Source organism: Ascidia mentula, chromosome 3, assembly GCF_947561715.1.
Source record: "Ascidia mentula chromosome 3, kaAscMent1.1, whole genome shotgun sequence".
In the NCBI taxonomy this organism is placed as follows: domain Eukaryota; kingdom Metazoa; phylum Chordata; class Ascidiacea; order Phlebobranchia; family Ascidiidae; genus Ascidia; species Ascidia mentula.
Window position 1 is genome coordinate 5,793,602 of NC_138568.1, and position 21,992 is coordinate 5,815,593.

Genomic DNA, 21,992 nt, shown 5'->3' on the forward strand with positions numbered 1-21,992 from the left:
ATAATGCTCTAATATACTCTTTCTGGTTTTTGATAATGTTTTGGCTGCCAGATAACAAACGAAAGAATTTTCCACGTTGGAGTTAATAAGCCAAATATGCATTAGTCTATAATATATAGAAAAAGTAAGGCAAAATATTCCTCGATAAAAAAATCACGTTCCCTAAAATCCCACGTTATCACAAAAAAAATATAAGTCACGAATCATATGATGTCGTGATACCTCGCCTCTTCCAGTTCCCTCCTCGCAATATCGATTTCCTCCTCGATCTGAACTCTCTTCGATTTTAGGTTCTCCTCCCTCATTTGCTCAAACTGGAGGTCGTACTCGTCGTTTTCCTCGTAACGCAGGAGAATATCCTCCTCGTAATCCGAGTCCTCTTCCTTCCTCAACTGGAATGACGTAATCGGTTACGTCAGTGGTTCTCGCGTGCGACGCAATTGGAAAGATTCACAGCACTTGCCATGCACTTATTATTAATTTATCAGGACTGTTTGTTCCTAGGTTTACAATTTAGGGTCGCTGAAGGCAGACTTGAGTCGCCATTTGCCTCCAGTTTTCCCAAAATTCAATAATTTTGTGTATGTAATTGTTACGCGACGTTTCTGGAAACTGAAAATGACGCACCAGGATTACGCGCTGAAGAGTTTGAGAACCCCTAGGTTAGGGCGAGTCACAGAATACAATAGGTTTAAAACCAGTTTCAAGTGGTTTCAAATTTCTAAATTTAACATCTTTCTGTAAAAAATGGTTAGCTGTACTTTTAGACCTAATAGCAACATTTAATGTTTACGTACAAATTTTATGCTTAGGAACTTCTAAATTTTCCTGTAATTAAATCGTTTTTCAAGTTCGAATTGAAACAGTGGTGAAAGTTTAGTTTTTAGGAAGCTGAACCTGTAGGAATGCGTGCAGGGATCCGCCCCCAGTTCCGTAATGGGCTTTCAGCTTTTCCAGTCTCGTCGCTTCAGTGGTAAGATGCTTGAACAGTTCGCTAACTTTCATTTGTGCTGTGTTGTACTGCGCGCGCAGAACCTTCAGGAACATAACTTTGTAAACAAGGGGATTAAATAGTCAACGACAAAATGTTGCTTTAACATTTAAAAACATAGCCACAAGGGGAAATTGTTTAGCTGTCACAAAAGAGAATTGATGCACTCCTCAGTCAATTGGCCGATTATTCGTTTACAAATTAAAGCAAATGATTCGACAAATATAGCATACACAACAGAAAGAGTAAGTGGTAGCAAAGGACCTAAATTACATGTGCTGATGATTTCATATAAATATCAAACCGAAGTTTGCACCATAATAGGCGACTTTCGCAACTTCATCAAATTAGTTTTGTATAATATACACTGAAGGTGCCATGTTCACCCACCGTGATTGCCTTCTTCATGGTCTTGGCGTCACTGCGCGTCTCCTCAAGCGTTTCAAGCGCCCTCTTCAGTTTCAGGGTCTCTTCCTTAAGAACCTTGCTGTGTTTTTCGTACAGCAGGTGCAGACACTGCATGAACTTACGGTAGGTGTAAGGACCCACGAATACCTCGATTGGAGACCTCTTGCTGTGATCTCTGTGGACGGAAATTGTGTAAAACAAATAACCAACATATTTAAACGTAACTTTTTTACCGACGGAAATGCTTGAGAATTTGACCTTTTCCGTTGCAAAAACTATGTTGTGACTGTTGTCTTGTAAATATAAAGATTATAGAATACCATAAAAAGCAACTACGACTCTGATTACGAACCTTTTCTTCACGACATCATGACGAATAAACACCAAACAGAAATAACGTTACAGAACTCTGCAAACAGACTGAAAGAAAACGGTAGTAAAATCCTCACTTGTTCATCAGCTTAATTCTTTCCAGGATGATGCTTTTGGAGTAAGGTAGGTTCGGCATTTCCATCTTTTCGACCTTGATCGATTCCTTGTCCTTCTTCGTTTGTAAACTGGTGCCGGTCACAGTAACAGTGGGGTTTGTGTCACCAGCCCAAGAAGTTTGCTTGCAGTCGCGCAGCGTGATGCTGGAAACATACAACTCATTACACTCTATGGAAACATTACTTGTAATGAATTGGCAATTGTTTTCGGAGAGAAAAACATGCAAAAAAACGCGTTAAAAAAACTCTTTTACAACAGTCACGGGTGACAAGCATAAATATACTTCCGAAACTAGGATATTTAAAACCGTTATCAGCTTCAGTTTCGAAACATAACAATCCCTATTGTTGTGTCCATAAACGAAGGATGGACCACTCACTTATGCATGTTGGCGACGGCCATCGCAAGGGCCTCGCGCGCTTTCAGTGACGTGTCTTGCGCCACCCTGTGGTGGTTTATGAAGTATTCGGCCTGTTGAATGAGAACCTCCTGCGGCCAGTCTCGTATCCAAATCACCTGAAATTTGAAAACAAATGTTGGGAGTACGGAAATATCCGGGAGTTTCAACCTTGAGGCTAATTATCAGACAATCAGCACATCATTTTTGTAATATTTGAGAGCATTTATTGGGGCCGCAGCAATTTAGAAAAAATTCTTTTTAAATTTTATTTTAATTTTTAATAAATTTGACGAAAATTACATACCGATGATTTTTTTCAAGAACAAGGCATGACGTTGTGATACATGAAAATATTTAACTTTTTTTTAATTTTTTTTCATGTTTGGAAGCACGGAAATAAGGACAATGATATCACGTTTTCTTGGTGGAAATAACAGAAAGAAACAAAATAAATAAAAACCCAAATCTACCTGACATTCTGATACGATTCCCGGGTAGGAAGCGAGCGCCACCTTGAGGAGGTTATGTTGAGGAGGCAAGATGAGGATGATGTGGAGGTTGCACTTTACCCTGGACACGAAAAACTTCATCGGATCGCTCATCATATTCGGGTAGTGTCGTCTCAGAGTGGGGGTTAACACCTAAGGACATTGCACAAGTTGTGAGTTGTTAGTTAAAGATTATCATCTTGCTGGGACGTATTAAGTGGGTTAGTTATGCTCTGAGCGCAGGGCTTCTTAAACTGTACGTTGCAAAATGTGATTCCGAATTTTTTTCCAATGGGATCGCATCGAAATTTTTCCTTGAAACGAGTTCTCAGAAAAGAGCACGCGATTTCCTGTTCAAGTGCATTATAGTGTAAGTTGGTCATTGCGATCGGCGGTCTTCTTTATTACAGTTGGTGCAACAAAGGCCCGGAAGATTTAGGGTCGTGAGTTCAAACCTCACCTGAAGCGCGAGTTTTCAATTATCATCTCAACTTGGCTTTGTATGGAAATGCCAACAGTTACGATTGCAATATACAGGATCAGATTTGGGGGCAAATGGTATTCAGCCTATATAGTGCAACACTAAAGTCATGATCTTCGGCAAAACAGCAGGCTTGCAAGAGCGATATCTTTTATAAATCACGTCCAATGGGCCAGGACAATTTAAACCACAAACCTGCAGTAATCCTTCAAGTTCATCGTTGGAAAAGAGATGCGGGTATTCCCCAGCCACGAGAAGACTGTTGATGGCGTCCAAAAATGAAGGATCTTGCAACTCCCTGCGGTGGTCAAAACATAACAGATTTCAGGAAACATCACATTACGAAAAGTTATATGTTCACAATATTAGAAAAAATTGGACAGGATAATGTTGAAAAAATCCGAAAGAATATTGCGTTTGCGCAATACCAAGTGCACAAACACGCTTGAGCTTTCAGGTATCAAGAAAACACAAATCAACACACATAATTATTGCGGTTAATATCAAAGTAAGAACTAACCTGGCAGATAATACAACCGACACTGGATGTCCGTCTGTACCCGCCACGCGAACGGCTGTCCTGAGACTATCGAAGAAGGCGGTGGGGCGTGACGAGTCGATGGAAGAAGGCCGAAGGTCGGCGACGTGTAATGCAAGACGTGTAAGTTGTGTCAGGTGACTTCCAACGGCACCCACGATAACCATGCTCCCTCTACAAGAAAATAACTATGTGGCCAGATGCTGGCATATGTTGTATTTAGTTTATAGTAAAACGTACACGAAGCGTAACAAAGTAATTTCAGCAGTTTGCCAGATTTGGAGTAAATAGTCTTTTATAAAAAGCAACTTTTTATCTTTTATGTCTTTTTAAGTTTAACTATCTATTCTGTTTTAAGTTTTGTTGAGATACAAAACTAGGCCAACCACTATATGCACTGATGATGTATTACTTTTCTGCCGAAACAAACAAGTTGTCTGCACTGCGAGTCCGATAACTTGTTAGACGGAAAATTTATTTTTAATATGTCCCTGGTGTAAAACATAGAAACATAGTAAAATAAATATAAAGAATTAGTCAAAGCAATTCACGCACTTATTTATTGAATTAGTTGCTATAAGTGGTTCAAACAAGTACAAGTCAAATATTGCTCATACCCGTGGTGATAGGAAAGAACGCGGTGCATACGAATCAGGTGACAGAGGACATCGTCACTGAATATAATACTGTCCAGCGCATCGTGGCTCTGCTGTTGGTCCTCGTTGTAGTGTGCCAGATGTGCCTGAGGTGGATAAAATATTAATTTATTAATACTATACACTAAACATGCTTCAAATTTGGCATCAATTCATGTTGATTCAGAGTATATTTTCTCCGAAATTTACAAAGTTCTGTGTGTACTTTGTATAAGCTGCAGACAGATGGCCACTGTTTCGACCTAAAAGGTCTCATCAGTGCAGTCTTTGCTTGGTCGTTTGGTCAGCAAAGTCGTCTGTAAGTCACACCAGCTGCACTGATGAGACCTTTTAGGTCGAAACAGTGGCCATCTGTCTGCAGCTTATACACAATTCATATTATTGGCTCCACATTGCCTATCATTCTGTGTGTACAATTAGGAATATATTGGCCAATCAGGACGCACACCAAGACAATTTGATAAAGCTTCTATTACTTTCTTTTGAATAGGAATGGGCATAACAAAATGTAAATAACTTTTCAAAACCATTTAAAAGTTCGTGTTAAGCAGAAAACTGTTGAAACCAGAGAAAAACACACCTTAAGACAGTCCAGTGTATCCCGTGGATCTTTAATTGTGTGAAGTTTGATTCGAATCGATCTTTGGGAACTTGCAATCGGACGATGATGAAGTTTTGTTTCAACTATAACGACAAAATGTTGTTGTTAATGGTTGATATACCACAATACATCAGTAAATTTAAATAAACAAACTCCTAAACATTTTGTTTATTCGTACTATATCAACAGTACCCAAATTGGCAGTATTTTTTTCAAAATCATGTAACGAAAATTCACGCAACCCTACAGTTATGCAGAGAGTTTGACGTAACAAAAAACTACCAAAACATCGCTGCATAAAAAATAGTAATTGTTCGTTCCAGGTGGCCCAATTTTGTGTCGTGACCCACAGGTTGGAAAACAGACTGTTCCATATAACGCAACCAAATCAAAACGTGATGTTTTAAAAAGCTGACCAACACATTAACTTTTTGTTGAAATTGTGTGGCAGAATTCAAGTCCGGTATATTTTATAAACAAGCACTTTTTCGGTCAGCAAATTTCCAACCAACCCGGAAAGGTAACGAAGTGTTTCGTCAGTTCCTTTTCCTGTTCGAAACAGTGTGAAAACACTTCCGCCGTGATTTTCTTCAAGTTTTCGTCGAACCAACTGACGTCAGCAGTGCGACACAGTTGGTCGCCGATCAAGCGCTCCATTTCGTGACTCCACAGCGACACCACGCGAAGCTCGTTAGCCCGGTCTTCCTCCGCCAAGCGGCGCATGCACTGGCACATCTTGGTGAGCTGGCGCAGACTGAATGCGTAGTGATGGCGGCCAGGCATAGGACTGCGGTTGCAAAAACATAAAAATTTGGATTACTTTTATGACGGATCCTAAAATGAATATACTTGTATAAAAGGTCAACGCTATAAGGTTCATCAACCTTAGTGGCCTGGATACACTTCTGTAAAAATTTAAAAATGTGTTATAAATAATATGTAGATCACCCCCGATATACTCAAATGTTTCAAAGCGAATAAGGTAAAACTATCTGATTTCAAAAGAAAAATTTTTGAAAATAGTAGTATTTGTAAAAACACATTATCGTCAAAATCATCATAAGCTCAAGCAATGACGTTGTTGCTCTGGGGGAGAGCTCGTTTTCTTTGGATTTCTATAACTTGAAAGACTTACCAAGGTCTCAGAACATCCTTTACAAGTTCGATTAACTTGCTGGAAGCGGTCGCGATGCATTCGTGCAACTCTTGGTTCAGAGGTTTATCGGACAGATTGGCTTCCAGCACCGAGTAAACGACGTTCCGCAGGTCGCTGCTAGATGGCGCACGCAAGCGCAAGACAGCGAAATGACGTAACAACCGTGGGTCAAGATTGAACTCAGACGAATCCGTGGACATTGTGGCAAGCACCTGTAAATAGCGATATGTATTTTTACACTTGAACAGAGAGAAAAATGCGCGTTTCACGTTTAAATTATGCACAAAAAGTGTATGTTACTTAACACACATATTAACATTGTTCATGTTGGCAAGTTTTAATGAAATATGACCAAAATACGCAAATCCACTTGAAAAATGTACGGATTTCTTGGTACGGTACGTTCGTTTTTTTAAATGTATATTGTGTTTGGTAGTATGTCCCGTTACCAAAACTTCAATTAAAACTTACCTCCAAGCCTTCAACCGTCCTCCATTCAAACGGTTTGCTCAGATTGCAAATAGAGTGATCGTCCATCAACGTTCGAAGCAACTCGTTGCAACGCTGCACGCCGTGAGCGTCACGTGACGGCAAACTGACGTCATCGATAAACGCCTACGAAAAAATATCCAATGAAAATCGTCCCCTCAACGACTTACTGTGTTCGAAAAACACGTTAGGGTAATCACCTCAAGGTACTTTCCATCCTTGGCTCCGTAGACGAATCCCTGTCGATGTTGGATGTTGTGGTGGATGAAGCTGTGAAGCTGAGAGGAGCTGGAAGAGTGACTGAACACTAGGCGGCGCAAAACGCTCGACTGTTTATCTGTAAAAACAAAAAGCGAGTGATTGGCAACATCGGTTAAGCCCCCGACCCATATACCAAAAAGAAAACCTGACCAGGATTAGTGGCCAGTACAGGAACGCCATTATACTGAGGCTAGGATACGTATATCAACGTTTAAACTTCAGAGATTCTGAAAATGTTTTCCGTAATTCTTCACCTTGTGTGTCAAGAAAGTCATTCATGAGAGCAGTTTTTCCGATCCCGGAGTCTCCGATGATCAGCGTGTGTTTTCTGGCTGTGTGGGTGAATTCAAGCAAACTACGAACCCGGATGGTGTCAACCGTGTCAACGAACACCTGAAATTTAATACAATGCCTTAGCATTTCCGTCGGCCATGAGCGAATTGTCATGTCAAGTACACATTTGGTGCAAAGCAATTGCTGGGGGGCAAAAAGGCACTCAAGGTGTCAGCAAATAAAGGCCGACAGAATTTCACTACCAAGACCAGTTCTTTTTCAAAAAGGGCCAAAACAGGGTGCCTTTTCAAATTGGACCCCGTAATTTGTACAACAATCTTTTCCACTATGGCACTAGTCTGATATTTATATTCAGGTGTTGGTTGTGAGCTATTAATTGCACACTCAACATAGACAAGGCAGTTAAATTGTTTGAAATAAAATGTTTGAGATGGAAGACAGCTAGTTTACCACAAACAATAGAAAATCGATTCCCCTACATAAGCATCATCAGTTTTTGCAAATATAAAAATACAATTAAACACAGAAAGCTGTTTGGATGAGGCAAAATTGTAAGGTTCAAGAGCAGCATTTACTGCAGTCGAACAGTGAGGTTATTGCAAACAATCAATAAGCGTAGTTTCACCTCTCCAAGTATGTCGGTTGTGCCGGTGTAAGTAGCTTCTGGAACCCTGGCAGCCCAACCGTCCCATTCGCCTGACTCGTCAACGTAATAATCAAATACTGATATCTCGTGGTCGTAATCCGGTAAACTGTTGATAAAATAAAATGTTGCAGATGGTTTAGACCAAGGGCGGGCAGATTTCTCTACCGAAAGGCCCCAAAATACCAAAAATTTGCTCGCAGGTCTGGTATAGACGCATGCTTTAGTGAAACGTTTGTAGTATGGAATTTAATATTATTTTGACAGTCTTATGAAACATACGAATTTGTTCTTTTGTATGTCATAGTAGAAATGTATAACAGTAAACTAATCGATTGGACGTGATTTCCAGTAGCTTGATTTAATTTTCACTTCAAACACAAACCAAAAGCATTTCGTTCCAGGTTTTTGAAGTAAGTTTATATGTTTTAATATTTAAACAAAAGCTTACATTACCCGAAAAATCGGAATCGAAATACAACTCTACCCAAAACCGAATCGATACAGATATTCGATTACACTATCCACCGGCTCCAAACGACGTCGTCGGCACCAGTCTTTAGTAAACCAACAAAATGAAAAAGACAAAACTTACGCAGAAGAAAGAGTTTTCAAGAGGTCGCTGAACCCCTTGATGGCGGTTCCTTCCAACAAGCCTCCGTATGCCCACACCAAACAGAACAAGAACAGACGTTCTATGTGCAAGTCACCACCGATGTGCTGCTGGTGTTCGTTCAACATTTCGCCGAGCAGAGTGAGGCAGGTGGAGAAAAGACCTATCTCCGTAACCGGGATTTTCATCCTGGAGTTAACACAGAATTATAAAATCGATAAGTTTTGGAATTGTCCACTCCTTCAGAAACTTTAGTTTCAGGCTGAAATCTGTCAGTCATGGTAAGTTAGACACATATATACCCATGAGGTTTAATAAATAAAATACACATGTTAAGAGAATATACATATGCGAAAAAGAAATATTAAGACCCACAAAAGTGTGCCCCAAATGACCTCATCAAAAACGTATTGGTGTCGATGCATATACCATGTTATTGTTTTGTGATACGACCTGAGTAACATTTATATCTCAGAAGAGTATTAACATGCTATAAAAATGCTGTCAGTTTCACACAAAATCTCGATATTACAAAAGTTGGATAAAACACCTTGATTCCTGGAACACAAAGGAAGAAACAGGATCCAAAGTCTTGTTGAAAGATTTCTGCAACACGTTTACTTCGTCCTTGGTACGAGTGTCAAGCCAGGCTTTGGCAAGCGGACGCCAACCCAACACATTCTTGTCCACGTAAACAAGACCCTGGATGCAGAAAAAGGCGTAACTACAAAGCTCTGCTATCGCATTTATTGTAGTTTTTTTTATGCGTATGATTTTTTATGAAAAATTGGGTAATTTGACGGAATCGCTTTAAACGAAAATGCAAAACAGACAAACGCACGTTTTTAAACATCTTTGGAAAGAGAACTGATAATATAGGAAAATACTACTGCACCGGGTCACAAAGTTTTTTCTACACCTCATCCACATATAAGTTTGTGTAAAACATAAATTTGTGCGAATTTTAATGATTAGGCGTGAACAGGGCCACCGCCTGTTCTTTGTGTTTATAAATTTAACTTGAAATACTACACGAAATCGTAGCGTTAATATTCGCACAGATTTCTGTGTTACATAGGCTTATATGAGGATCAAGTTTGGAAAAAACTTGGTGACTCGGTGTAAAAATATCTTCCGATAATATAAGTCAAATCTTTAAGAAATGACAAAGTTGATAACAGATTTACGCAAAACTACGTTCAAATTATTAGGGTAATAACCCTGTTACTCACTGTTCTTGAGAGCAATGAAGGCGATGCATTTTTCAGTTCAGTTGTCTCAAACACCAATCTCATGTTGTTCGTTAGAAGCAAGCGTTCTCCGTTGCTCAGTGGCAACACCTTGTGGCCGTCCAGTACACTGTTGAGTCGGTCGGCCCAGCACGTGACCAGTGGCCCATCCAAGCATAACCACGTGGTGCTTTGGTTCTACGTATAGAAGGTAACTTTAGATTGAAATTGCATTGAGTACATGAGGACAGTCGAAAATTTTTTTTTTTTAAATTATCAAATAGAAACGGAACTTGCTATTAATTCAGTTTCCACCCAACAATAGTTTAACAAACTCGTCACGGTTTTCACAGTATTTTGTAAAGTTGTCAATTACAATTATACTGTAGGAAAATGCCACCTCAATTATTGAAGTAAACAAGTAATTTTCCTCTTAAACAACTTAAGTAGAAAAATATTTTTCGTAAAACACAGGTTTGGTGCATATTTGCACGTGAGCCATATAAGCAAAATTTGGCAATTTAAACAACACATTTAAAAATGGTTGTGCACTTATTACAATGACAACAATATATCAAATACCACTTACTCTGTTGGCCTTACGCCAAGCATGAGTCAGGATTCCGTCCACCCATTCGTTGGAATGGTTTACAGCACCAAACATGAGAGACAAATCGTCTACTGTCATCGGATTTAACCGTTGCAATTTGTGACTCGACAAAGCGGGACTTGAAGCACGCCCTATGACGTCACAATAACAGTTAGCCCTTATACTAAAAACTTGTAAAATTAGAAATACAGCTTATACCTTATTTGCTTATACATATTATGTATAATTTTAAGGGCCCAAAAAAGAGCCCAATACAAAAGTACACGGACAACAGGCCGTCAAGTTCAAAAAGGCCAACCTGATCCGTGATTGTGAGGTAACAAGCAAAGAGCGTCGACCAAAACGGAAATCATGCTTGATTTTCCAGTACCGGTTGGACCAGCGACCACAACGCCTTGTCGCAGTTGCGCCATCTGGTGGAGCTGCAGCACTTTGCCGACCCAGTTGCCATGGGCAACAAGACCCTTCTCCTGGGCCACCTAAATAAAAAAACATTTCGTAGTAATTTAGAGGAATAACTTAACCATTCGTTCGTTTGGCAAAAAGGACAAACCTGTGTGATTGCAGTTTCCATGTCGTGGTTTCGAGCAGCTTGCGAATGCAGCTGGGAACTACCGTTCGGGGAAGTACCGCTCATTGACGTCAATACGTCGCGGACGAACTGAATGCCGCTAAAGACGTCACGCACTATGTTGTTGAACACCATGTTGTCTGGAGAAACAAGGCCAGGGGAAATCGTCTCAAGAAGCGCCTGAAGAAAGTAAATGGGCAAGATAAGCAAAGTGTAACCAATAATATGAGACCTTACAGATCGAAACAGTGGCCATCTGCATGTAACTTACACAATAAAATTAGTAAATTGGCCGTTTTTCGAAATACAACTTTTACAAATCTTATACCTGGGCAACGAATCCGTGGTCGATCTTTGCTTGACTTGTCAGGGTATTGGGACTGGATGAGGTCTTCTTCATCAGTTTGTCGCCTCCTAGTGTCCGAGCGACGGTAGGCGAAGGGCTCACTTGTGGAAGCGGTTGCCTGCAAATGAAAAAAATACAATCGAGTTTCGTCATATTCCAAAACCCTGTTTCCTTTACCACATCTTGTACACCAAACATTAAAAGAAGCTAAAGCAGGATTCGTAGCGAATACTGTATTTCATTTTAGTTAAAACTTACTGGTCAGTATACTATATTGAACAAATACTTAAAACGGTACAGCCGTCGGAACACGCACAAACTAGGTTTTTTGATTAAGCCAACAAACCACGGATATTCTAATCGAAAGCTTGTGGGTATAATTTCGATAATTTCTCGTGTACGGAACTTGTCTTTACCTTACGGAGGTTTGACTGTTTGACCTTGAAAGCTTGAGTTCATCCGCACCACGTGACTGGTCGGTCCGTGAGTCTGTTCGTTCTTCCTGTTCAAACAATAACATGACAGATTCAAAATTATTCAACTGTCCAACAAAGTGACACAAATGGAATCTATCGTTTGATATTTCGAATTTATTCAATACATTTTGTTTGACTCTTTTGCTCATGTTGATGATAAACTAACAGAAGCATATCAACCGGTTGGGTAGACTAACATATTATAAGTTTGGTATAAGTTTATTTTTTGCAATGGAAACGTACAACATCCCCTGTTGTTGCACAAAGCACGCAAGCTGTGCATTAAATTCATCATAGCAAATAACTTTATTTTTAAGAAATTTTTGTATTTTCAACAATATTTTACTTTGGATCTTCTTTTCTGAGCGGCCAAGTTCAGCGCAATCAGCACAGACGGCAGATTGGTCGCGTGGTGGCGCTCGGGAGGCAGCTGTTGTTGAGCTAGTTCAAGGAGGGTTTTAAGCCGGTCGGCGAGCAACCTTGGAGCTCGCAACGCAAGCGCTGTGCAGTGCGCTTTGAGAATGGCGCTCAAATCCGGTTTGATGAGATGCGTTGTACGAAAGTACGACCTGGAGTAGACGAGAGAACAAAGGTAAAAATGCGTCACAATACCTCACGACTATAACTTTGTGGTCTTATGCGAGTTGGGTTTCAAAATGCTTTAACATATGTCAACCCACGTGACACGGCCAACGCTAACGTGGGTTTTGATTTGGGGTTTGGAAAACAAAAAAAGGAACGTGAGTTCACCTGAAGGCGGAGGAGAGTCGTTTTTGTGCGAATGTGGTTTGGTTAAATGTGAGGAAGAGGCCGAGATCTCGATGCACCGATATAAGTTGACCTTCCTCTCCCAAACTCGTCACAAACGTTTGATTCTGACGGAACAATAACGTATAGTAATGGACAAGAAAACCGCGTAGTTCTACACCGCCCATAAAGCGACGATCACCCAATACACTTTTTCTGTTATGCTTCACTGCAATCAACCTCACAGATAATTTAACTACACTGATTTTACCTCTGTCCGCATCTTGAGGGCACCGCATAAAGCTGCGGTGAATTCGAGCACCACGCTCAATCCAGTGTCCGATAACAGGTGAATATCGTCAAGACATCCCCACGATCCGTCCGTGGCCAATCCCTTCAAAGCACATCAAGTTACTCACACTCAGAAATGTTTTTTTAACTTTTATCCCAACCTGCATGACTCTTGCCAAGGATGAGGGCTCAGTCGCCTCACTGCAGTGGATGAGACAAAGGTATCTTCCGAGCAATGCGGCCAGTCCTTGAACGGTTTCAGTCTTTCCAGTACAAGTGCCTCCCATAATTGCGGAACCCTGCAAACAGATAATTAGTGCTATTGTATGTTTGTTCAAGAACAAAAATGGCCCCATAATTCATGGCTGCCACTGGCAAGGCGATATTTTACTTTTTCGTATGTGCAAATAACTTCGTGCTTAAAATGAAACCGGTAAAACGTACAAATATCGCATATAAGAAATTCTCTTATCACCTTCGCCTCCTGCATTCCGATTGAGAGAGAAACAAAAGCCTTCTCTGTTGCTGGCGTCATAACGAAGTTGGAGGTGACCCCCAAGAACTCAAGGCCGTATTTGTAACTTGCGTCTAATATGTGAAGATTATGCTGCTGAATTCCACCAGAAGTCCCACTGTAGAACCTCACGCTTCTCTTCCATTCAAAGTCAGCTAGGAGAAATAGATACAAAATATGTGCTATGTTTTCAGCAAGAGTCTTTTTGATAGGGACAACAATTTCTTGTACATATAATTAACACATAAGTGATTTTATTACCTTAGAATTAGCTTGGAAAGAATATGTCAACGCTTTAAATTGCAATGACCCTTTAACCAGGTAAAATTGAGTGGTTTAGTGACATACTTTCTTAAATTAATCTTAAGCATTAACTTTTATTCCCATCAATACTTGTTTCTCTAATTTTGCGTGCAGTCATTCCGTCCATGCAATCTCTCAGATATACGCAGTACATAATCATATTCTCCAATCTCAGTTTATGAATGGGAAGCACGGGTTCCTCTGTGCCCTTCCATGTGCTCCGGTTTAAGACGGCGGGAAGCCTGTAGAGGTTAACAACCAATGAAAATCCGCAGAACTATCACGTGGCCACGAAACAGGTGGGTGAGTCAGCATCAGCATATTGGTCGCCCCAATTGCGGGGAATTGCTTTTTGTATAACGGCCATGGTTTAAATTCAGTGCAAATATAAGTGTTTTTTTTAAATGGTAATTTCCGAAATTAAAAGTCAAGTCTGTAATTGATGGACGACGTGAATCGTTTGCTGATAGCAATAATATATGTGCGTTTATTTTGCAGACAAATTGATGCACATGAAATTTTACATATTCCAGGGATGCAGGCTGTAAACAGACAAACAACACGTTGAACTGCCGATAAAAGAACCGTGAAATTGCATGTCAAAGTAGGATATGAAGATTGCGTGCAATAGCATGCTTAGCAAATAGTATAAACAAAGGGTGCAAAATTAAAGGCGTGGGCAGTGTTTTGTGCTTCTACTCACCGAGATAAACCTGACGTCATCATAGTACTGAATCCTGTTTCATAAATAACGTAAATAGATTCTGTTTGAATAAATACCGAAATCTATGATATTTCATAATAAAAGATCGCCAATCGTCAATCACTCTTTGCGAGTAATTTTGTATCATAAATAACGTTATAGTCGTACTTGAAGTACCAACCGTGTATGCAACACCACGTGGTGATACAATTGTTAGCATAACGGTTGGGGTTGGGATATACCTGCTAAAGACGTTGGCAAACTTCTTGCTGGCGTTTTGAACCGACTTTCGATCCCACTTGAGTTCGGAAATGGCGGTCTCGCATTCCTTGGTCCAGTAATGCAGAAGACCCAGCCTGGTAACCTGTCCGGGGTATCTATCACAACGGTGTTTTTTTACAAATTTGAAATGCTGTTGATTTCAGCAATTGATTTTTGCACTTGGAGAATTACACTATAAAGTGCATGATAATGTTCCAAGTAATGGTTTTGGATAAACCGTCACTTAACTGTCGCTGCATTATTTCCCTCAACTAACTTGACTTAGAGTTACCGAAAAGAAGAGAGATTCATCCAAATGCAGCCAAATCTCTTTTTTTATCATAAAATAGTTTCTCTGGCGATATACCGCTAATTTAACCATTGCAAAGAATTTTGTCAACATAACAATATTTTCGTGTTAACTACACTACAGAAACTGAGGAGTTTCAGTAATATAAGTGATGATCAATGCGTACCTGTAAGCGAGGTCTTCTATAGGGGTGTTGTTGTCGATGTCTTCAACCACTTTGCATATACATACGTGAAGTGTGCGTCGGACCGATTCCTGCAAGTTCTGCAACCACAGTTCCACGCCTTCGTACAAACTAACCTGGAAAAGGGAAAAAAATCCATTAAAACTCACTTCTAAATTCCTTGAAAATTCACTGTTAAATTTCATGAAAATTCACTGCCAATATCGCACTGCTATATCGCCTAAGTTGCACAATACAATTTACTTGATGGGATCGCTACAAATTCTTCGCATGTAACTGACAGAAGAGTTTTGGTCAATTAACTGAGTTAAAGGTTGCAAATCGCATTTTCAACAACATTTACCTCTTCGTCGAGGACCAGGCACTCCTTGTCGGTTGCCATGACAGCGGTTGCCTGGTAAACGTCGGCCACTTCGTCAGCTATGCTGGTGGAAAAATGCGGACTATCCGTTGATTTCAAGCCCTGTAGCAATGAAATACGATGATAGCCATTTTCACCTCCTCTCTGTCATTCGACACAATTCTAATTCTAATAACACACTGCTGTAAACACAGAGCACAGTCTCTTAAAATAGCACATACGTTGTTGTTGGTACAGGAATATGTAACACTTTAAGGAAAAATATAGAAATATTAATATATATAATATAAATCTGCCACTGACAACTTCGCCTGGCCTTGGTCTTGGGACCGTGACACCAAAAGTCTCGCAAAAAATAATTACTATAGGACTAACCTAGATTACTGCACAAGCATAATCCAGGTCAGTCCTTGTAATCACTGTTGAAAAAACTACGTACCGATCTAAATCTGATTCCAGATGATTTGGGGTAAGAATCGTCACCCAGGTTGAACTTTCGATCTGGGGGTATCGGTGTAGGGGTGTTCTGGGTCGATTTCATGGAACTTACCGTGTCCGACCACGCACTTGATTTCTCGATACGAATATCGGATATACTGCTGAATATGGATCTGAAACATGGTGTGGTTTGTTTATTAAGTGGAAGAAAAAGACGCGTTACAAATTTCACTACAGGTACAACTCTTGTGATAATTACTTAATATTAAACGCATTTATATTTTGTGTGAAGGCTGCAGAATGTCTGTAGAAATACAACTTCCTCAAGCACTTATCCTGCGGGTGATGGCCACACAAAAAAGGTTTATATCAGCTGGGTATGAAACATACGCAGATGTAATTCAATTAGCAGCAGGTTTAGCATATATTAATGGAATGGCTTCTTTTCGACGTTTTTTTGGTGCAAGTTAATGGAGCACAGGGTTTGGTAACATTAAACATGCATTCTCCTTTGCGTTTGGAGATAATTTCGGCTCTGATTTAGGAGATTTAGTTCGAAAAGTTTGAGAAAAACGTTCATTAAGAATAATAAACGTCTTTGACGTAAACGGGACGAAACACAGATTAACAGCCCTCTTATGTACAAGCTCAAATTGGCTGATGGAACAAGCATTTTCCGCAACGTTACAAATAAAATCACCTCTCTGAGTTTCACACTATGACCTATGTATTTCTATTAGCCGCTTTTAAGAAGACCCACTCATGACGTCTACATTTAAATACCATTATATTGAAATAACCTTACCGCAGATGGGGACGAATTGAGTCAAGCTCGTTGGGCCTGGACAACAGGGCGAGTAGGGAGGGATCGGTGAGAAAGTAGAAGCGCGGACAAACCGAGCGCTTCTTGTCCAAATACTGAGTCAAGCACTTGAAGCAAATCTCGAGCTCTTCCTGCATGTGACGTAACACTACGCCTTTCGGTACTTCCCCTGAATGAAGAATAAAATTTTGTTAGCGTGAGTTTCAAGTTCCTTTGGTCTGACGAAATCCCATTTGAAGGAGTAATTTTGGAGAAAGTATTTGCGTGGCGTTTATAATGTTGATGGTGCCCAGTAAGAAAACTTACCGCCGTAGCAACACTGAAGGATATTCTTCGTGTCAAAAGCTCTTCTCACGAGACGCACGTAACTCTTGTCCACCATCGCAAAACGCTTGGCTTCCTACAGAAATGTTGATAAAGATAGTAACGCGTCACCAAAATCTCCCCAAAAATTCGTGTGAATGGTAGCCTTAATGTATTAAAACCCAAAGTGTTAACTGTGGATGTACACATTAGGTACCTGCGGCAGTTCTTTCGCGTTGCCGTGATCAGAGAAAACAGCTTCCAAGTCCAGCCAGAGGTCTTGCGTCTCAAGCCAAAGGTCAAGAACTTCGCCGACTCCCTTCAGTTTCTCTGCCCACGACGCAGCTTCCTCTCTCAATGGACCTGGAATATGTGGTATGGGTATTTTAGTTGCAAACACAATTTAATGTGTCCACAATGTTATTTTATGGTCGAGTACTACAATGTAAGGGGTAATAATGTTACATATTTTTATCGTGATCTCCATACCGCCTCTAGCTTTCGCTAATATGTTATCTATGACCGCTTCTGGGCGTGGTGACCTGAGACTATGCATTAGTAGCAGTAACGCGAGCACTCGTTGTGTGAACTATTTGTTGGTGTATTTTACGCTTTTATTGAAGGCATATATACCCTACTGGTTTTAAGCAGGTCCTACAAGCCTTAAACGTTACAATATTTTTTACAGAATTTCCTTCTTTCCACGGCAAATAGCATTTGTCATTCTAACAAGATTGTTCAGTTTATTGCACAATTTTGCAGCACGTCCATGTTAAGTGCTTTGGAAACTTTACAGATTCTCTACAATACAAAACTTGTGAGTACCAATGTGTTTCGACGTGAGCATGTTGGCAAGAAGAGCTTGGGCGTCCTCCAGTTGCTCCAGGAGTCGTTCCGAGTCCTCCTTCACCAAGAGGACGGGTCCTCTCCTCTTGTAGTTGTCGAAGGTGAGGACTTGCTCCGTCCACTCCTCTTCCACTCCTCGCATCTTCACTTCAAGCTCCAGCTCCTTGCTCGCAGCAATCGCGATATCCCTGATCTCATTTTTGTGCCTGGAGGAAATTCGGTTGTTAATTTATGGCAGAAGTCTTCTGTAGGTTAAGGTTGATAATACGCTACTAATAATGATCATCATACATGACGATTCTTACTGATTCAAAAGTATATAAAAAATTTGTAAGCCAAGCGTTGTTGACGTTAGTAGACACTATAATTAGGGTTACAGTTGCGATTTTAAACTACATCACATCAAAATTAATAAGAACTCTTATTGTACGGTTAAGAAATCAGCATACGAAACACGATAAAGCGATAATAAGGATGCACCTATAGGCAAATCCTTTTACAAAGTAACGGTGAAGGCGTAAGCTAAAGCACACTCAGTTGGGAAATATTTACATACAAAACAACGTACTTAAGCAAACCAATGTCAAGTAGATGTCCGATTTTAAAAAGATTTGCTTCAAGCTGAAACTTGCTATTGGTGACCGCCATCACTTGCAACCAGTGACGGTTTCGGATTTCCTGCAGAAAATCGTTCAATGGAATTAATGGATGTGTCGCGCTTTTATAGAAAAAGACACAACTTCAAAGAAGCTTTGAAGCACGTAAATTGTTTTGTTGGACCGTGCGCACTCACCGGAATTGTGATGTCCTTGAACTTGCCCTGTAACAGAAATAAGATATGTCAAGATAACAAAATAATATATGTTTGCACTATCAAGCAGACATTCATACTGAGGTATGGGATATTTGCTGAAAAGAAAAAAAATACATATGATCCATTGTGTAATACGAAGCCATGGCTTACAAATAAATTTCCTGCGTACATTGGTAGATAACACTGATGATTAACACACAAGTATAAGTTCTTACCTTCCTCGCCAACCTGTGGAGCAATGGCAGAACATCCAGGTAAGTGTTAATCGACTGCTTCATTTCAGTGTAGGCGTCCCACTCTTTCAGCTTGCTGGGAAGGTTTAAACATTCCTCCCAATATTCTTGCACCTTTATGCAACAGATTGCGTTTTTTTGTGTAATATTATTGCATCTCGTTTTAAAACAAGACTCTCTGACTGGCATTCCACGTCCACGTTAACCAAGCGAATACAATTGAGGCACATTCAACATTATTTACAGAGCGGCATTTACCCGTATCAGCCATTGGGTCGTACAAGAAAAGAAATTTTAGGTAACTGAATTTGAGAAACGCCAGCAATTCAAAAGTAAAATTCTTATTTAGGTATTGAAATATAGACACGTTAATATTAACAGCAGGCTATGTTAAGCGTCACAAAATTTTAACCTGAAAACATCCATTTAAACTTGTTAGGGTTAGTTCAATAAACCAAAAAAACGATCACAATCGTTTTTGATACGTACTGTTAATTCCTCGAATAAATTTGCGTGGGTTAATTAATAGTGCAAATTTAATTCGAAGTTAGTAGGTTGCGTTACCTGATTTGAACAAACGTACGAGAAATCAATGCCTTCAATGACAAAATGAGTGGTTAATAATATGATGATTGTAATTTCCACGTCACAAAATCAAACCAACAAAGGAATACAATAATTTTGACAGAGATTGAACACAACAGGAAAAACTTTTAGGTTAATTCATTCAACCTTGTGCTTTGAAAGAATGTTAACACAAGTAGGTTGCTTTCCACACAAACACATTTTCTCGTCACAGAAAACCTGCCACAAAATACCACAAACCTCCGCAGTGGCTGTATGCAAGTCCACGCCTTCCCAAAGGGTGTCGCGAAGTTTGCGGTCGAACGCGATGAACTTCTGGAATAAACCGTACAACATGCCGAGGAGCTTGAGTTCTTCGCCGGTTTTGTCCAATTCAAGAAACGGCTTCGCTGGGATGCCGAAAAGTCTCTGCACGGAGTCGAGTGTCCTCCGCTTCGCGTCGTAGAGCGTGTACCTTCAAAATTGTGTCTTTTGTGTAAAAAACGGTTTCATTTAGCATCATCTTCATGTTGTTATGAATGGTGAGATAAACAGAGCTGTGAACTATAGCTTCTTAATCGTGATAGATTTAGGTTTTATGGGTGAATGTGACACGTTTGCTACCTTTCGCACACGTTTGAGTTTTCGAGCAAATTTCTTCCGTGATTACGTGGATATTGAAGTGATTTTAATTAGTATATTTTTAAATGATTGTGAATGTCTGCACAAAAAGTGAAAGCCAAAACTAGTATTTCAAACATTTCTGTTGTCACCGTAATCCCATTGTCTAAACCAGAGGTTCTTAAACTTCTACACAGTCATCAATCCTTTGAACCACCAACAATGTTCACCACCTTTCTAATACAGATGTAATGCAGAATATTATATCAACAAACCCAAAGATTCGAACTCCCCGCCCCTCCTAGGAAAAGGTTGAGAATCACTGGTGTAGGCGAACAACTATAACACTAAAACCGATACAACCTAACACAACTAATCAACGTACGATTTACCACTTTACAAACTTTCAGAGTTGATTTCTATCCGGTGTGTTTATGCAAATAATTAACCTGTTCTGAAAGTCATGAAGCCTCTGAACAGCCTCCGCAGGTCTGACACCAGGCACTGCCGGCCCCTGGGCGTCAAACGCGTTCCGGAATTGGATCACTTCAACCACGAATGTCTTCAGTTGTTTGTCAAGTTCTTGTTCAAATGAAGTTCGTCTTTCCTTCACTAAAGTTTGACCAAGTTCGTCAGCAAACCTCACCAACTCCGCCCAGTTTTGTCTCAAACTTTCCACCTGAAGGTAACAGAATAATTGCTTGCTATAGAGGAAATAAATGCTTTATTCAATCTTGGTTCTGGTGTCGTATTATGAGTTTGGAAAACACTTTTGTTAAAAACAGTGTGGTATTCGACATATCGTAGTTGAGACTAGATTATTTACTGGGCGATTTCTTAAGCTTCAAGCTGTTAATGTGAGTAATTAATCGCCAAATCGAATGAATGAGTTTTACAATCTTTTTTATTTGTAGTCAAAAACATAATTGTCTTACGAATCACAATTTAAAAATTTCCAAGCTTACTTGTTGTAATTCGGCTCTGGCCAATCTGAGATCGTACGATCGGAGTTTTTCGTACATGTTCTCTATGGGCAGATATACGCTGTCTATTTTATTCTCCATATCGTGTATCTCCTCCAGCAGGCCAAGGGTGCCGTTCAGCTGGTCTAGGGTAGTCACCTGAAAGGTTGCGTTAACGCACATATCCAGTCATGCAAGCCAACAGTCAGTTTACGATAAGATGTCAATAGCATACCGGTGCATCCAGTCTGCTTTGCACGTTGAATCTGTACTGGTAAACTGCATCGAGTTTCTTCTTGGCGTCCTCGTGCAGCACCTTTTGGTAAAACAGAAAGAGTTACAAGACAAGAGTTTTTTTTACAAAGTTTGACAACGGGTAAAATAGGGTATGCTTTTCTGTGTACACGCTAACGACAAGAGCTGTTTGTTGACACGATTGTTATCATGCATAAGGTATTGTTTCGCAAAAAGAATCGTATTATAGACCTTATATTAGTATCACGCAATTTATGTGTTGTAGTTACGTGACTTTGATGTTTGACCTGAAATTAGCTTGGTTTACTGAAGATGGAATATTCGCCACTTTAGTGTTTTAATTTTTATCGCCAACTAATATGTATCATACCAACACCTAAAGTATCTTTTCCTTCTCGTTTGGCTAAAACCTTACAGACACGCCAAAAGAAAAATAAGCGAAGTGTACCATAGCATATTGAGTTTTCCAAGCTGCGGCGAGACCCTGTAGGGCGTCTCTTGTTGGAGTCGGCTTCAGGATAACTGAACCTGCAGCAAGTTCACTCGGTATCGAAGATATCTTCTTTTCAACATCGAGCAAGTACTCCACCTTGGCAAAAAATGAGAAAATTTCAAACCGTCCAATTGTTGTATATAATTAGAATCGATACGACGTATTTAAAACAGTTCGGGCTCAAAATAGCGTGACAGATATCAAACGTCATTTAAAACAAAATACC

The 21,992-nt window shown here is 40.0% G+C and overlaps 1 protein-coding gene across 1 annotated transcript in view; it reads right to left on the bottom strand.

The window, feature by feature from the left end:
* Positions 1-21,992, bottom strand: part of LOC145895393 (dynein axonemal heavy chain 5-like) — a 46,270-nt gene that overhangs the window by 12,141 nt on the left and 12,137 nt on the right. The window contains exons 30-75 of the mRNA XM_082984198.1: positions 21,722-21,862; positions 21,254-21,334; positions 21,022-21,177; positions 20,506-20,735; positions 19,697-19,910; positions 18,854-18,985; positions 18,618-18,644; positions 18,393-18,502; positions 17,804-18,030; positions 17,196-17,341; positions 16,982-17,075; positions 16,658-16,844; positions 15,854-16,025; positions 15,397-15,516; positions 15,036-15,169; positions 14,541-14,675; positions 13,686-13,837; positions 13,254-13,447; positions 12,940-13,077; positions 12,759-12,881; positions 12,491-12,615; positions 12,087-12,309; positions 11,681-11,766; positions 11,247-11,382; positions 10,901-11,098; positions 10,646-10,826; positions 10,327-10,478; positions 9,741-9,935; positions 9,059-9,210; positions 8,491-8,697; positions 7,878-8,004; positions 7,213-7,351; positions 6,898-7,034; positions 6,680-6,823; positions 6,188-6,420; positions 5,565-5,839; positions 5,032-5,135; positions 4,413-4,537; positions 3,778-3,969; positions 3,453-3,555; positions 2,759-2,929; positions 2,268-2,404; positions 1,849-2,031; positions 1,382-1,574; positions 898-1,035; positions 223-392 (exon numbers count right to left, since the gene is read on the bottom strand). Coding sequence (XP_082840324.1) covers positions 223-392; positions 898-1,035; positions 1,382-1,574; positions 1,849-2,031; positions 2,268-2,404; positions 2,759-2,929; positions 3,453-3,555; positions 3,778-3,969; positions 4,413-4,537; positions 5,032-5,135; positions 5,565-5,839; positions 6,188-6,420; positions 6,680-6,823; positions 6,898-7,034; positions 7,213-7,351; positions 7,878-8,004; positions 8,491-8,697; positions 9,059-9,210; positions 9,741-9,935; positions 10,327-10,478; positions 10,646-10,826; positions 10,901-11,098; positions 11,247-11,382; positions 11,681-11,766; positions 12,087-12,309; positions 12,491-12,615; positions 12,759-12,881; positions 12,940-13,077; positions 13,254-13,447; positions 13,686-13,837; positions 14,541-14,675; positions 15,036-15,169; positions 15,397-15,516; positions 15,854-16,025; positions 16,658-16,844; positions 16,982-17,075; positions 17,196-17,341; positions 17,804-18,030; positions 18,393-18,502; positions 18,618-18,644; positions 18,854-18,985; positions 19,697-19,910; positions 20,506-20,735; positions 21,022-21,177; positions 21,254-21,334; positions 21,722-21,862 — 7,139 coding nt within the window. The remainder of the gene's footprint in view (positions 1-222; positions 393-897; positions 1,036-1,381; positions 1,575-1,848; positions 2,032-2,267; positions 2,405-2,758; positions 2,930-3,452; positions 3,556-3,777; positions 3,970-4,412; positions 4,538-5,031; positions 5,136-5,564; positions 5,840-6,187; positions 6,421-6,679; positions 6,824-6,897; positions 7,035-7,212; positions 7,352-7,877; positions 8,005-8,490; positions 8,698-9,058; positions 9,211-9,740; positions 9,936-10,326; positions 10,479-10,645; positions 10,827-10,900; positions 11,099-11,246; positions 11,383-11,680; positions 11,767-12,086; positions 12,310-12,490; positions 12,616-12,758; positions 12,882-12,939; positions 13,078-13,253; positions 13,448-13,685; positions 13,838-14,540; positions 14,676-15,035; positions 15,170-15,396; positions 15,517-15,853; positions 16,026-16,657; positions 16,845-16,981; positions 17,076-17,195; positions 17,342-17,803; positions 18,031-18,392; positions 18,503-18,617; positions 18,645-18,853; positions 18,986-19,696; positions 19,911-20,505; positions 20,736-21,021; positions 21,178-21,253; positions 21,335-21,721; positions 21,863-21,992) is intronic.